This window comes from Lissotriton vulgaris, chromosome 7 (genome assembly GCF_964263255.1).
Source record: "Lissotriton vulgaris chromosome 7, aLisVul1.2, whole genome shotgun sequence".
Lineage (NCBI taxonomy): Eukaryota > Metazoa > Chordata > Amphibia > Caudata > Salamandridae > Lissotriton > Lissotriton vulgaris.
Window position 1 is genome coordinate 1,768,150,770 of NC_141695.1, and position 14,222 is coordinate 1,768,164,991.

At 46.3% G+C, this 14,222-nt stretch overlaps 1 protein-coding gene across 1 annotated transcript in view; it reads right to left on the reverse strand.

The window, feature by feature from the left end:
• Positions 1-2,301: 2,301 nt before the first annotated feature.
• Positions 2,302-14,222, reverse strand: part of LOC147706628 (cell adhesion molecule CEACAM6-like) — an 83,140-nt gene continuing 71,219 nt past the window's right edge. Inside the window, exons 6-7 of the mRNA XM_086929640.1 lie at positions 3,251-3,336; positions 2,302-2,349 (exon numbers count right to left, since the gene is read on the reverse strand). Coding sequence (XP_086785766.1) covers positions 2,302-2,349; positions 3,251-3,336 — 134 coding nt within the window. The remainder of the gene's footprint in view (positions 2,350-3,250; positions 3,337-14,222) is intronic.

Sequence of the window (14,222 nt, forward strand, 5' to 3'; positions counted from 1 at the left end):
ATCATTATAAATCCCCTTTACGAAATGTCATCTAAATACTCATGCCGACACACACATTCATCCAACTACTCACTAATAATTCACCATACCTTAACCATCATTGTACAATGGCTTTCTGTAGACATTAGAAATATAGGGGGAAATGTAGGAAGCCGTTTGCGATTTGCAAATGCCAGAATTCGCAAACGGCATTTTGGTATGTAGGTGCCACATAGCAAAATAAGGAATCGCAAAAATTGCGATTCCTTATTTTGCTCTAGCATTTAAGGAATCGCAATTTTGCGATTCCTTAAATGCTATGAAGGGGTGCCTTTTAAATTGCGATTTTGGCTTAAGGAATCGCAAAATACCACCTACTCCAAGTAGATGGTATTTTGTTGCGATTTCCGGTAAAAATGCGTTTTAAAAAAAAATTCAAAGTGCCATGTGGCGCACAGACATGCCCTTAGAGCATGTATGCGCGCCACATGTACTTACAGGCACATTCCAGGGGTGCAACAGGTGTCCTTTGGACACCCTGGCACCCTTGGAATTGCGATTTTTAAATTGCGATTTTTTCATAGAAACTCGCAGTTTGAGAATGTATCCCCATTCATTCCTATGGGCCTCTTGGCCCATAGGAATGAATGGGACACTCATTCCTTAATTGCAATTTGCTAATTGCAATTAAGGAATTTTAGGGATTCGCAAAAAAATTGTGAATTATTACCTACATTCCATTTTGCAATGCTCAAATAGCGATTCCTTAAAAATCGCTATTTGAGAATCGCAAAATGACAATTACCTACATATGCCCCAAAATTTACAATCAGATTGCCATTGCCCTGGTCTTGATCAATATAAACTTGCCCCACTCCAAGATGTGACTTAGTTTGAGTTTATCTCTATTTGTTTCTGACCACAAGTTAGACTCCATGGCTTCCTGTCCTGGTGACAGAGCAGGTGACCCCACAAGTTAGACTCCATGGCTTCCTGTCCTGGAGACTGAGTGAAACTATCCCCTTGCAGCTCACAACCCCTATGTCACCACTTCTCACCTGTCAAAAGACACAACAGAAAATCCCCTGACAAATCACAACCCCTGTGTTACCACTTCTGACCTGTCAGAAGACCCATGGACCATCCCCTGAAAGCTCACAGCCCCTCCCTCACCTATTATGATCTGTCAGTAGGCACAGCAGACCATCCTCTGACAGCTCACAACCCATCTGTGGCCACTCCTGATCAGTCAGAAGACAAGCCGCACCATTCTCTGACAGCTCACAAGAACTCAGTCAGCCCTTGTGACCTGTGTGAAGACACACGCGCGTCCCCTAACCAACTCACAAACCCCTCATTACCACTTGTCACCTGCCAGGAGACACAACCACCCCTGGATGGCTTACTACTCCTCTGTCACCACTTTTGACCTGTCGGAAGACACAACAGAACATCCCCTGACAGATAACAACCCCTTTGTCGCCACTTCTGACTTGTTAAAAGACACATGGACTATCCCCTGACATCACACAACCCCCCTGTTACTACTTCTTACCTGTCCGAAGACACATGGTTCATCCCCTGGCAGATCACAACCGCTCTAGCAGCGATACATGGACCATTCCTTGACAGCTCACAAACCGTTCGTCACTACTTCTGACTTGCCAGAAGACACATGGACCCCCCCAGACAGCATACAACCACCTGCTACCACTTCTGACTTTACAGAAGACACACAGACCAATCTTATGACAGCTAAAAACTCCTCCGTCACCACTTCTGACCTGTCCGAAGATACGCAGACCATTCCACCAATCATGAGCTCTCCATCACTGATTCTGGTCTGTCAGAAGACAGACGGATTAGGCACACTCAATCTCCAAATACTACTCAAAGCACTTCATCAAAGGCACAATCTACATCAAGCAATCACCCAATGTATGACCAAGCACACGTACTCTCTGGCTCCAATGGAGCATAAATAACTTAAATATTAAGGTTAGGCAAAATCATTAATTCTGATCTTCACATCATTGTAAGTACAGTCACTAATCTGGTACAGCAAATCCTTCCCTTATACCAGCGCCTGACACAATCGAATGCCATGTACCCCTTCTCCCTGTGAGAATGCGCGTGAGGAGTGGCAGTGTGCCTGGCCAATGGCAATGCCCCAAGAACCACTGAGAAAGAGGTCTGATGCAGCCAATCTGGGCCCGGTGGACAGACCATCAAGGCCAGGCAGCAAAAGCTGGGTGTTTGTCAATGTGGCAAACACGCCCTACTAAGGTCCCGGACACGACTGCCCATTGCTGCTGGTACACTTTACCTCGGCAGCCGGTCGTAGATGGCTTGATCTCCATGTTTTAATTTCTGGAAGAGAAACAAGAGTTGTTAGTAATTGTAAAGATGATGCTCTCTCCTGGTTGTCCCATAGTGCTCTCTGTGAAGCCTGAAGAAGACTCAACACAACTTTTTTCCTATTTTTACTTTCTGATATGTTTGTCTCTCACGCAAGAGTTTCTTGTTTACCAGGACAATTGTTACTCTACTTCTCGTCATGTGAAGCGCGTTGATACCCACTAGGGTCATGTTCGTGTTATATAAATAAAGAACATAAATAAAATCCTGCCCTGCTTGCCAGTGGATCTAGCGCCTTGTGTTTGTTCTGAGTATGGACATGTGGTATTGTACGTTCTGTGTCTTTGTGGAGAATGCCTGAGAGAGGAACCTGAGCACACACACGCTTGCCTCTCCAGCTGTTGGATTAATGCTGAAACGGTGTCAGAGTTTGTAAAGCGACTCGCTGCATCTACCTCAGAGTGTCCCAGTCCTCCTCTTGTATTGTTAACTCGCGACTTCACTTCAAGCCACCCAAGGTGTCTCGTTTGAAGGCACCGAGAAAATACTACTGAAATGAAGGACTGAAAAGGAGGCTTGAAAGTAAATAACTATGAGTGAGTTCCATGTCTTCCACAGGTTGGTATCTTAGGATACTAGGAGACTATAGTGGCCGCCCCATGGTCTACCGTGCCGCGTACAGCTGCCGACATGCCTCTTACCAGGTATGGAGAATCCACCCTTGGGGTTTGAGTCTGTGAAAGAGAAAGCAGTGTTATTTCACATTCAGGCCCTTTGACAAATGAACAGGGAGAGTCTAGACAAGGTTCTGACCTTGTAAAGAAACATTCCACTGATTGGATAGAGAAAAGCAAACTCATAACTTTGGTGGGTAAATATTTCATGCTGAACGCTTGACCAAGAGGGCACTCACCTGAGACTGTGCACAGCTTACTTCAAAGACGGTCTCATAATGGTGTGCAGGAACCTGCACTACACTGGGGTCTGACGTCTTCTCAGCTGGAACGAGACAAGATGGAGTCATGTGTGGGTCTCAGCTCAACAAAGTGCAGTGTCTCCCTTCTAGTTCTGAGTCTATAGTTCCCTAATTCATGTCAACATACACCACAAATCAAACAACATACAACATGTATTACAGGACTGGAGGCCTCGAATAATTATTTCTCTTTCTTTACTGGCAACATTTCAGCAGCCAATGAAAAACTTTTAAACAAATTACGAGCTAAATTTCCCATGATGCTATGCTGCCTGTCCACAGTCTCTCAGTCCATGTAAGTGAGACCCATTTACACAACGCAAACCTCTTTCTTTGATGCTTGCAGCCGAGTTAAGTGCCTCACATTCCTCGCCATTGCCTGTTACAGCCTTCCTTCGTCGGGCCAGCGAGGGCCTTTTCAGGTGATCTTTTAACACAGGATTCCACACTGCTAACTAGCCTGCAGCATGGTGTGATGCTGTCCTCTGGCTGTATTAACTAGACCTTGGCCCTGAGCTGCATGCAGGCTCAACTATTTGCCTCTGGACGCCATATACCACTGGGCTGTAATAATTCTGCTACAGCTTTGCTGAGGAGCTCATGTCTGTCTACCTTTCTGGTACTGATGGCTGGCTCCCCCCTGACTGATTCCTCTGGAATACACTTGACCTCTCAGTGAGAGTTACCACTTATCTCCTTAGAATGTAGGAATTGACCACTATTGAAGGGGATGAGTGTGACTATTATCAGGATCAGCAAGGGCCCTACCAGGAGGACGAATGGTGGATGCACTAGATGCCTAGGGCCTGCAATCTGTCAACAGGGCCATTGAATTGTCTGTCCCCGATTCTGCCAACCAGGCTTTAGCGGCTCCTCAGAAACTGATTACTGCGCAGTCGGAGAGCTTCGCCAAACGCCATGGTTTGCAAACTCCAGAAGGTTCAGGTTCTTTACCAGGCCTTTCAGACAGGGCTACAAAAGCGAAAGCCAAGCCATCTACATGACCTCACACTCAGGCTTTAGGCAACCTCCCTAAAGCTCCTTCAGGGGACCACGAGTATCAGCCCCTTCAGCTTCATCAAGTGCGCCTCCGAAGCACAAAGTGGCCAGAGACAGCAACACTGATACAGATTTTTCAGACCAGAATTCTCCTCCAAAAAAGAAGAAGTAAAAAAAATCACCCAGAGTTAAGCCTTCCATCTCTACCTTACAAATCTCTGCCACATTTGATTTTAATACCCAGGACATCCTCCATCCTCCATCCTCCAACTGGTCTCCCACCCTTGAAGTTGCAGAGTATCTCCATGAGAACCTGTGTAAGAGTTTTGAAACCCTTGCGGGCTGAATGTCCCCATCCTGACATTCCCGACAAAGAAGGTGAAACTCCAGACATTGACCCTAACATGTTGCCCTTCCTAAAGAAGTTTGTCATGGAACCAAAAAAGGGTATCAACCGTGCACACTGTGGAATAAAGCTGTCCCTCTTGCAAAAATCCTAGTGATGGCTCTCATTGCTAAGGACACAGGTTCGCCTGTGGACCCTGACATTTTAACAGGCTGGACTCAGCGTGCTAACTGTTTTGTAAGAAACGCCAACTGCACCGTCTCCACCGAAAGGCACAAGTCCTTACTGATGAGAATGGAATCCAGCCTGATGGAACTTGCTGCCACGGAGGCGGGCCCCTTAGCTGAGGGTCTCCTCTTTGGGGGCAGGTTTGTTAAGGATATGTCCAAATATGTAGGCACCTTTACATCCCTTACAAGGACCAAACCAACATTAGGAGAGTCTTTCAAGCTGTCCTTTTCAGTAGGGTTGGATGAGGCAGGGGCCACTAGCCAGATCGATATTAATATCAAGGCCCTCCAAGAGGCGGCTATGATTGTGTCAAAGGAGAATAGCCAGGGGTGGTATCATCTATCCCACCAGGCAGAGGTTCTCCTGCCGTCGCTTCAACAGAAGCGGTCATAGACCGGGCTTCCAGACCCAAATTACCTCATGTAAGGATTCTCGATACTTCTTCAATTGCCTTGGGGGGTCGTGTCCAATATTTTCTCACACATGGATGTCCTTTACACAAGATGCTTGGGTTCTGCAGACAATTCAGGGCCTCCACATACATTTTTATCAGACTCCACATCAACAGTTCCTTCCCCACCAGTTAAATTGCTGCAGAAAAATGCGGTGGCTTACTGTGACAACAGTCCCAGGGGTTTCTGCAGCAGTGTTTTCCTGGTACAGAAGAGGGGAGGTGGTCACAGTTTGGTCTTGCATTTGAGAGACTTCAATCGCTTTGTCACATACAAGCATTGCAAGATGAAGGGTATCCATCTGTTTGTAGACTTACTGCTGAGGGAGACTGGATGGTCCAGTTGGAACTCAAGGATGCATACTTAACCATTCCGATCTTCCCTCCACACCGGCGCTTTCTGCAATTCCACTGGAAGGACAGATTGTTGGAATATTTGGTTTTTCCTTTCAGGCTTTTTTTGGCTCCATGGTGCTTCACCAAGCTGATGAAGCTGGTAATGGCCGACCTGAGGGAGCAGGGAATACAATTGATACTCTATCGAGGCGTCATTCTTATCATGGCTCCGTCACTACCTATGACCTACATTCATCTGCAGATGGTGATTTCCATGTTGCAAGAGCTGGGGTTCATCGTCAACAAGTCCAGATCAGTTTTTTGTCCCTCCCAGTTGATAGAATTCCTGAGGTTCCTGATCGACTCTCAGACGGCACAGTTGAAACTTCCCAAACCCAAGTTGTGCAATTTATAAGACGGAACTGAAGTTGACTGTGTCCAGGCAGGTGGTTTCCTTGCGGGCTATTGCTCGCCTAGTCGGTCTTCTTGCCTCATCAATACATGGCATTTTTCCAGGTGCCTCTTCATTATCAGGCCTTACAATGTCTGAAGATACACCATCTTCAGAAGGGTTTGTCATGCACAGGTCAAGTGTCCCTAACAGAGGATGTCAGGTGGCTGGGCCATGTGGATGGTTGGAACAGCAGATCTATCTTCGGATTTCTACCGAAAATGGTGCTAGAGTCTGATACCAGTTATTGGGGCTGGGAGGGCTCATTGTAGAGGGGTATCCACTTGGGCAGATGGTCTCTTTAGAAATTGTCTCTCTACATCATTTGCTGGAGTTTCTGGCGGGGTCCTTTGCGATTTGGACTATCGCTCCCAAGTCGGTATCTTGTTGAATCCTTCTTTGGTTGAACAACATATCAGCAGTGTGATACATCAACAAGCTAGGGGGCACGAGGTCCCTTATGTTTGTGGAAATTGCCAAGAATTTCCGGCACTATTGTCTCTCTTACCAGATTTCAGTGAATGCTGAGTACATTCCCTGGTAGTCCAACACTGTAACAGACTGGAACTCTCGACACCTGAAAGATTACAGCGATTGGTAGCTCCATCCATCATTGTTTCAGATGATCCTCTCAATTTGGGGACCTAGTGTCATTGATCTGTTCGCCTCCAGGCTAAAACGCATTCTGGAGGCAGGACCCTCTAGCAAGGGCTATGGATGCTTTTTCACTGGATTGCTCATGGTCACCCCCCCTGCGGAAATCACAGCCTTGGTTCCCAAGCTGTTGGCGTGCAATTGCCCCCTTCTGCTTCCTTGGTCCCAGACGATGCTCCAGGGCCCTCAAGGGGTGTTGCATCCACTGATAATCTTGGGGCAGCGGCCCCTGATGGCCTTGAGGCTTTCCGGCAACAGTGGACATTTCCAGGAATTTTGGAAGTGGCTTCAGGTTTCATTCAGCAGGCCTGGGCACCCTCCATCAGGAAGCAGTACTAGTCAGCCAGGCGAGACTGGATGGGTTGGTGCTTGAAATGGCACGTGGATACTGTGGAGGCAGAGTTATCTCAGGTGATAAATTTCCTTTCACACAAGGCCTCAGAGGGTCTAACTTATAGGTCAGTAACTCATTTTCCATCAGCCATTTCTGCTGGGCATGCCCTGATTGACTGTAGACCGGTAGGTATGCACCCATTGGCATTTAAATTGCTTAAAGGTATTCGGGTACCTAGTCCTCCAAAGGCTAAGTATTCTTTTTTGTGGGATGTATCTATGGTATTGGCCTTGTTTAAACAATGGCCAGCCAATTCCCAATTGTCTGGGAAACAACTGTCAGCTATGCTCTTGTGTTTGTCTGCTTGTTGATGCACCTCGGATGAGAGAGGTCTCAACTTAGCAGGTGGAGTATTCACTGAGGAAAGTGTTTCGTTTACTATTCATGCCAGAACTAAAACTTTTTCCCGTTGTATTTAATATGATGCTTTTCCTTCTAATGCAAAGGTATGTGTAGTTCAATGCCTAAAGGTGTATGAAGAATGCACCCGTCCTGTAAGACTGGATGGTTGAACAAGAGTGTTAATTGCCTTACGAAAGCCCTTTAAGCCTGTTACGTCTGCCACATTTGCTAGATGGCTGAGATCGGTCATGGCTGAGTCTACTCATTCTATTAGTGAAACTCAGAAAATCCCTCTGCACATTTAGCCAGGTCAAGAAATTTGTAGCTGTGGTTTCATTGCCCTCCCAGATTACTGGGACATCATCGATACAGAAATGGATTATAGTCAGGGCCACTGGAATATGTGATTCTGCAGCAGCAGCATTTCATTTTGATTATGGATTTTTAACATTTACCTCATGATCCATCATTTGCTGTATAATTTGAAGATTTAAAAAAGCCACCATAAATGGACAAAAGCTACTAAAAATACTGGCACGTGTTGCTGTACAATCGAAGGCCCTTCACAAAGGTTTTCTCGTCACTGTTCAGCTGCTTACTGCTGTGCTTGCATTTCAAACTGGTACTAAGAAAGTAAAACCTGTCTCCAGACAAAATAATGATGTGATACTACCTCGCATTACGATGCAAAATCTAGCCACCCCTGCTGAATATTTTGGTCCTTCCGTGTTGCGTAATTCCAGTAGCGCTGATTATAGCGTCGCTATTACCCCTGGGTCCTAAACTGATAGGAAAGAGAAGGGCGAGGGGGAGCGAGGGGAAGGTGAAGAAGAGGGATGGAAGGGTAATAGGGAGCAGTGAGAAGAGAAGAAGGGGGAGTCGAGAAGGGGGAGCAAGGTGAGAGGAGGGAGAGGGATTGTTAGACCTGGCATCTTTTGGCGTGTTTCCCCAGTCTTTTTGCTTTCTAACCTCCCAGTTTTGACTCTGTTTTTGCTGCTTTCGTTTCTTCGCGCACTTTCTCACTGCTGTTCAGTTTCTAAAGAGCAAGTGCTCCTATTGTAAATTGTGTTAAGGATTGGTATTATGATGCTTGGCCTATCTGATTTACTAGTAAGTCCCTAGTAAAGTGCACTGAGTGTGCCAGGGCCTGTAAAGCAAATGCTGCTGGTGGGCCTGCAGCACTGATTGTGCCACCCACAGAAGCAGCCCTGTAAAGGGTTCTCAGACCTGCCACTGCAGGGTCTGCGCCCAGTTTGTAACTGCCATGTAGACCTGTCAAGTGCACCCACTTGCCAGGCCCTAATCTTCCCTTTACTTACATATAAGTCCACCCTAAGGTAGGCCCATGGACACCGGTGATTTATATTGGAAGCAGCGGTTCCAGTGGAGTGATATAATTACTTGGTATAGTCACAGTAAAGCATACTAGGCAATGTAGTATAAGGGTTATATGTGATGTTAGAGAGAAAAGGCAGCTGACAGCGAAGGATTTTTGACAGTGCAATTGTATTTCCAAAAGCAAATCGAAAGATATACATTTTACAAGATTGTTACAGTGCAAAGGTGTCCCCAGCGTGTCATGAAGAACCCAAAAACTAGGCAACAATAAAGTGATTAAGTGTGACAGTATTTACAAGGTTTCTTAGCAATAATTATAGGAGGAAAGCGACCGTTCTCGATATTAAACAGAAGAGATAAACAGACACTCTATACAGTCATAAGTGCTGTCTGCAAAGCTTGTTTCCTTTTATCGTCGACGGTGTTTCGACCCTGCTGTGGAAAGAGGGTCTCGTCAGGACCATAGGTAGGGGGACATCTGGATTCAACAGTGCTTGGTCACTTGTCGTGTGAAGTGCCAACCTTGTGAGTGAAAAGAGTAAAACGGTTTACTCACAGTGAACCCAGCCGGGTTCACTGGTGTTCGTGACTGCCAGGACCAGAGAGGACATAACTGGCTTAGGCTGGGCACAGACACACTCTGCCCAAGAAAACAAAGATAAATGCAGTATAAATATTGGGGCCCAGACCCTAGAACTTTAGAGCTTGCTGGAATCAAGGAAGCTGCCAAGAAGAAGAGCTGGAAGAACTGCCAGGAGTACTGCCCCTTTGCTGTGTTGTTGCTTAGTTAGGTTGGCCTGCAGTTGCTGCTTCTGCCTTGGGCAGTGAAAGGACTGGACTGAAATGTCTTTACTTGTGCTGAGTATCTCCAAGGGCTTGAAGTAGAGCTTGTCTCCTGTTCTGAAGTCTCAGGGACCGTAAAGAGTCCACTGACCTCTGAGTACCGCCTCTGGAACCGTGGTTTCATCTGCCACAGAGGGGGGAAAGCAAACAAATCTGTTGTTGGCCCCATGTCCTGAAGGCACCGCAGAGGGCACTGTTCGCATCTCGCACCGCAACCCTGGTTCACCGATAAAAATGCTGCAGCCTCTGATCCACTGCTTGCACTGTAACCTGTGTATTAGATGCCCATGATTAATTTTAAAATAGGAGTGTAGCAGATTATATGCTCTCCATCTTTTTTCAGGACTACTTGAGTGAAAGAGTGTGATAGAGAAAAATATTGCAGTGTCCCTGAAAGGAACAAAAACCTAGGGTTAGGGTAGAGTACTGCCCCTCCGCTGTGTTGTTGCTTTGTTAGGTTGGCCTTCAGTTGCTGCTTCTGCCTTGGGCAGTGAAAGGACTGGACTGAACTTTATTTACTTGTGCTGAGTATCTCCAAGGGCTTGAAGTAGAGCTTGTCTCCTGTTCTGAAGTCTCAGGGACCGCAAAGAGTCCACTGACCTCTGGGTACCGCCTCTGGAACCGTAGTTTCATCTGCCACAGAGGGGGGAAAGCAAATAAATCTGTTGTTGGCCCCATGTCCTGAAGGCACCGCAGAGGGCACCGTTCGCATCTCGCACCACAACCCTGGTTCACCGATAAATACTGCAGCCTCTGAGCTTGCACCGTAACCTGTGGGCCCTACACTCCGCACTGCCTCACATGTCAGCTTCCCCCACCAGGAGATGGTGATGGCTTCAAATAGGGCAGTAATCAGTCCACTTCAACCCCTCTGGCTCTGGGCCAAGTATTGTAGTGTCATCCCACAATCATTCTTCACAGGCGTCCCCAACCAGGTGACCCTGCAAATTAAAAGGGCAGGTGCATGAGCACACAGCCAGTTAAGTACCGATACCACTGGGGTCAGTATTACGTTAGTTTATGCACATGCCGCCCATTCCATGACACCACATTGGGGACGAGGACGGTTGCCCACACCATACCCAAACATTGCCTCTCCAGTCGGTCCAGTGCTGCAACAGAGGGTGTCACTTTTAAACAACAAGGGACCCCAATTAAGTCAGGCAGAGACCTCGGGGAACAATTTTATGGAAACAACAGTGGTCCCATGCTTACGTAATACAACACACCAAATAAATATAGACGAAATCGCTTCTATATTTTCAGAAGGGCATGTCCAGCCGGACAGAGGTCTTTCAGGTTTACTTAATAAACAAAATTCTTCAAAAAATAGACGTAGGAATACCTTCCACAATGCCCCTATGTGGTACACAAGCCTGTGCCCAACACTAACGGGGTGATCACAGTTGAAGAAAATAGGAAAGGTTCAAGGCAAAACAAACGTTTTTCTGTTTCCATATAAATTGTACAGAAAATATCAAGCTGCACCATTACATAAAATCAACCAATCAGATTTGTATCGGGTGCATAAGCAAGTCGACGGCGTTTCGGTTCCATCAAGAAATCATAGGAACCATCATCAGGACAGTTAAATACTTTGCCTTTACATTAAACCTCAATTTTGCCTATAAGAAGAAATAAAAGTATACTTTAGAAACAAGGTACATAAAAGAATGCGTGAAGTGACTCTTTGTGTGCAGTGCACATGCTCATTCGTCAGGGGGTGATACTAGTCATAACCAGGTTGTTGAGGCAGTGCCATAAATTACAACTATAGAGCATGCGTCCAAAGTTGCTATAATGTGCCTAAGGGGCATTAGTGGTTGCATACGAATGTTGACCGCAGTGCCAGTGAACTAAGACTGTGGTAATCTTGTGTACTTAGCATTCGCCGATAAGTGAGACTATTTCAGGATAGTGGGCGCCCCGCACTGCTTACCGAGGCAGAGCGCGTTAGGGCACAGATAGTAATTACTTCCTTGATGCCCGGACCAGTCGCCCTGTAAAACGAAGGACGCATGTTAAAATAAGCCGGGGGTTTGGACAGCCCGGCGGGCGGAAGAAAGGACCATAAAAGCAATCTTACCACAATCAATGCTCTATAGTTGTAATTTATGGCACTGCCTCAACAACCTGGTTATGACTAGTATCACCCCCTGATGAATGAGCATGTGCACTGCACACAAAGAGTCACTTCACGCATTCTTTTATGTACCTTGTTTCTAAAGTATACTTTTATTTCTTCTTATAGGCAAAATTGAGGTTTAATGTAAAGGCAAAGTATTTAACTGTCCTGATGATGGTTCCTATGATTTCTTGATGGAACCGAAACGCCGTCGACTTGCTTATGCACCCGATACAAATCTGATTGGTTGATTTTATGTAATGGTGCAGCTTGATATTTTCTGTACAATTTATATGGAAACAGAAAAACGTTTGTTTTGCCTTGAACCTTTCCTATTTTCTTCAACTGTGATCACCCCGTTAGTGTTGGGCACAGGCTTGTGTACCACATAGGGGCATTGTGGAAGGTATTCCTACGTCTATTTTTTGAAGAATTTTGTTTATTAAGTAAACCTGAAAGACCTCTGTCCGGCTGGACATGCCCTTCTGAAAATATAGAAGCGATTTCGTCTATATTTATTTGGTGTGTTGTATTACGTAAGCATGGGACCACTGTTGTTTCCATGCAACAGAGGGTGTGTCCTGTAATTTCCAACTGACAGAGGACTGCTGGAGACTCCATGAGTGCCACAAAATACTCCAACTCTGCCGAGGAGAGGTTTCATCTGTGTGGAGCAGGAGAGGGGCGTGCCTTGGCCTCACAAGGTATGGAGCTGTCACTAGTGAGGGCGTAGGGTAGCACTGCCTCTGTCCACACCTGAATGGGTGGAAGAAAGAAGTGAGCACTAAAGGGCATGGTGACCCAGACCATACTGTGCTCCGTTGTGGCCCCTGATACAGCATAGCCTTGTGATGTGGATCTGAGAGACAAGCCGGGTTGGGTTGCTGCCTACAGTGGTGAGCAGAGGTACTGCACCAGCTCCTTTGCAAAGGATGAGATCCCTGCTGACACAGAGAACAGTGCAGCAGTGGGATCAAATCAAATCAAATCAAATCAGGTGTATGTTAAGTGTGACTACTCACCAGTGTATGTTAAGTGCGACTACTCACCAGTAAGGGTCTCAAGGCACTGGGGGTGTGGGGAGTGGGGTTCACAGGTTCCAATCTATCAAAGAGGGGGTCTGTTGAAGAGCTAGGTTTTGAGATTTCTTGCAAAGATGGGGAGCCATGCTATCTGTCTGAGGTTAAGCAGAAGGTCATTACAGGCTCTGGCCATGCAGAAGGAGAAGGAGCGGCCTCCCAATCTAGCCTTTCTGGTGCAGGGGACCACGGTATAGGAAAGCTAGGCTGATCGTAGGGTACTTTGGGGTGCGTGGAATTTGAGTCGGCTGTTCAGGTATGCTGGTCCGTTGTTGTGGAGGGCCTTGTGAGCGTGGGTTAGCATCTTGGGATGGAAAGCCTTATCAGGCACTTACCTACACCCTCACCAGGATCCTGCAGTCCTGCTGTCAGTCAGTGTCCGGCTCCTGATTGCTAGGCACCCAGCAGCAGTCCTGTCAGGCACTTACCCACCTAGTCCCTGGCATGATTTGTTTCTGTGGGAAAAATGGGTGAGCAACGCACAGCACAGCACTGAATCACTCCTAATTTGTTTAAAGTTGTCTATTTCAACATGCAATATTCTAATGGAAGGGTTTCTATTTTTAAGACTTATAAGGAATGAATTCAAATAATATAAAGGGATGTATGACATCACAACGCATGCTTTTACCACGCATGCCTTTACAACGCATAGTGTTGAGGGGTGCTGGATAGTGAATAGTTTAATTTACTATTCCAACTCCAGTCCCCGTGGATAGTAGGGAAGGTGTTGGATAGTAAATTAAATCTATTACCTATCCTAGAACGCCCCCCAGGGCAATGCGTTGTAATGGTTTGCGTTGTAAAAGTTGCGATGTAAAAGCACTGCGTGGTAAAAGTTGCGTTGTAAAGGATGTTTCCCAATATAAAGTGTTGCAAACAAGCAATTTAAAAGTTTAGTTGTTTGTGATGCAAAATTTGCTAATCCATGCAGAAACACCCTGAGGGTTGGGGGGAGAGTTACAATTAAACAATGAGAGATCTCCCAGACTCCAAAAAGGTACACCTGATGATAACAGAGTGAACTTACCTTTCTTAGAATTCCTGAGTCTCCTGTACAGTAGGAAAGCTGTGATGAAGATTAGGGATGTGCAGAGGAAGACCGCAACAGCCACGCCAAGAGTCACCTGCCAACCAGACGCCGGGATCCACGGAGGAGGGAGAGTCTCTGGGTAAAGATATGGGAATCAGAGATGGTCTGTGAAGCTCGGGTCAAGATATTGCCTCAAGGATTCAGCACTTTAATGTTAATAAAATCTGTTATTTTGTGACCCCTCCTATTCAGTAGAGTTGTGCCTTAGTTAATGTCAGGCGTCGTTT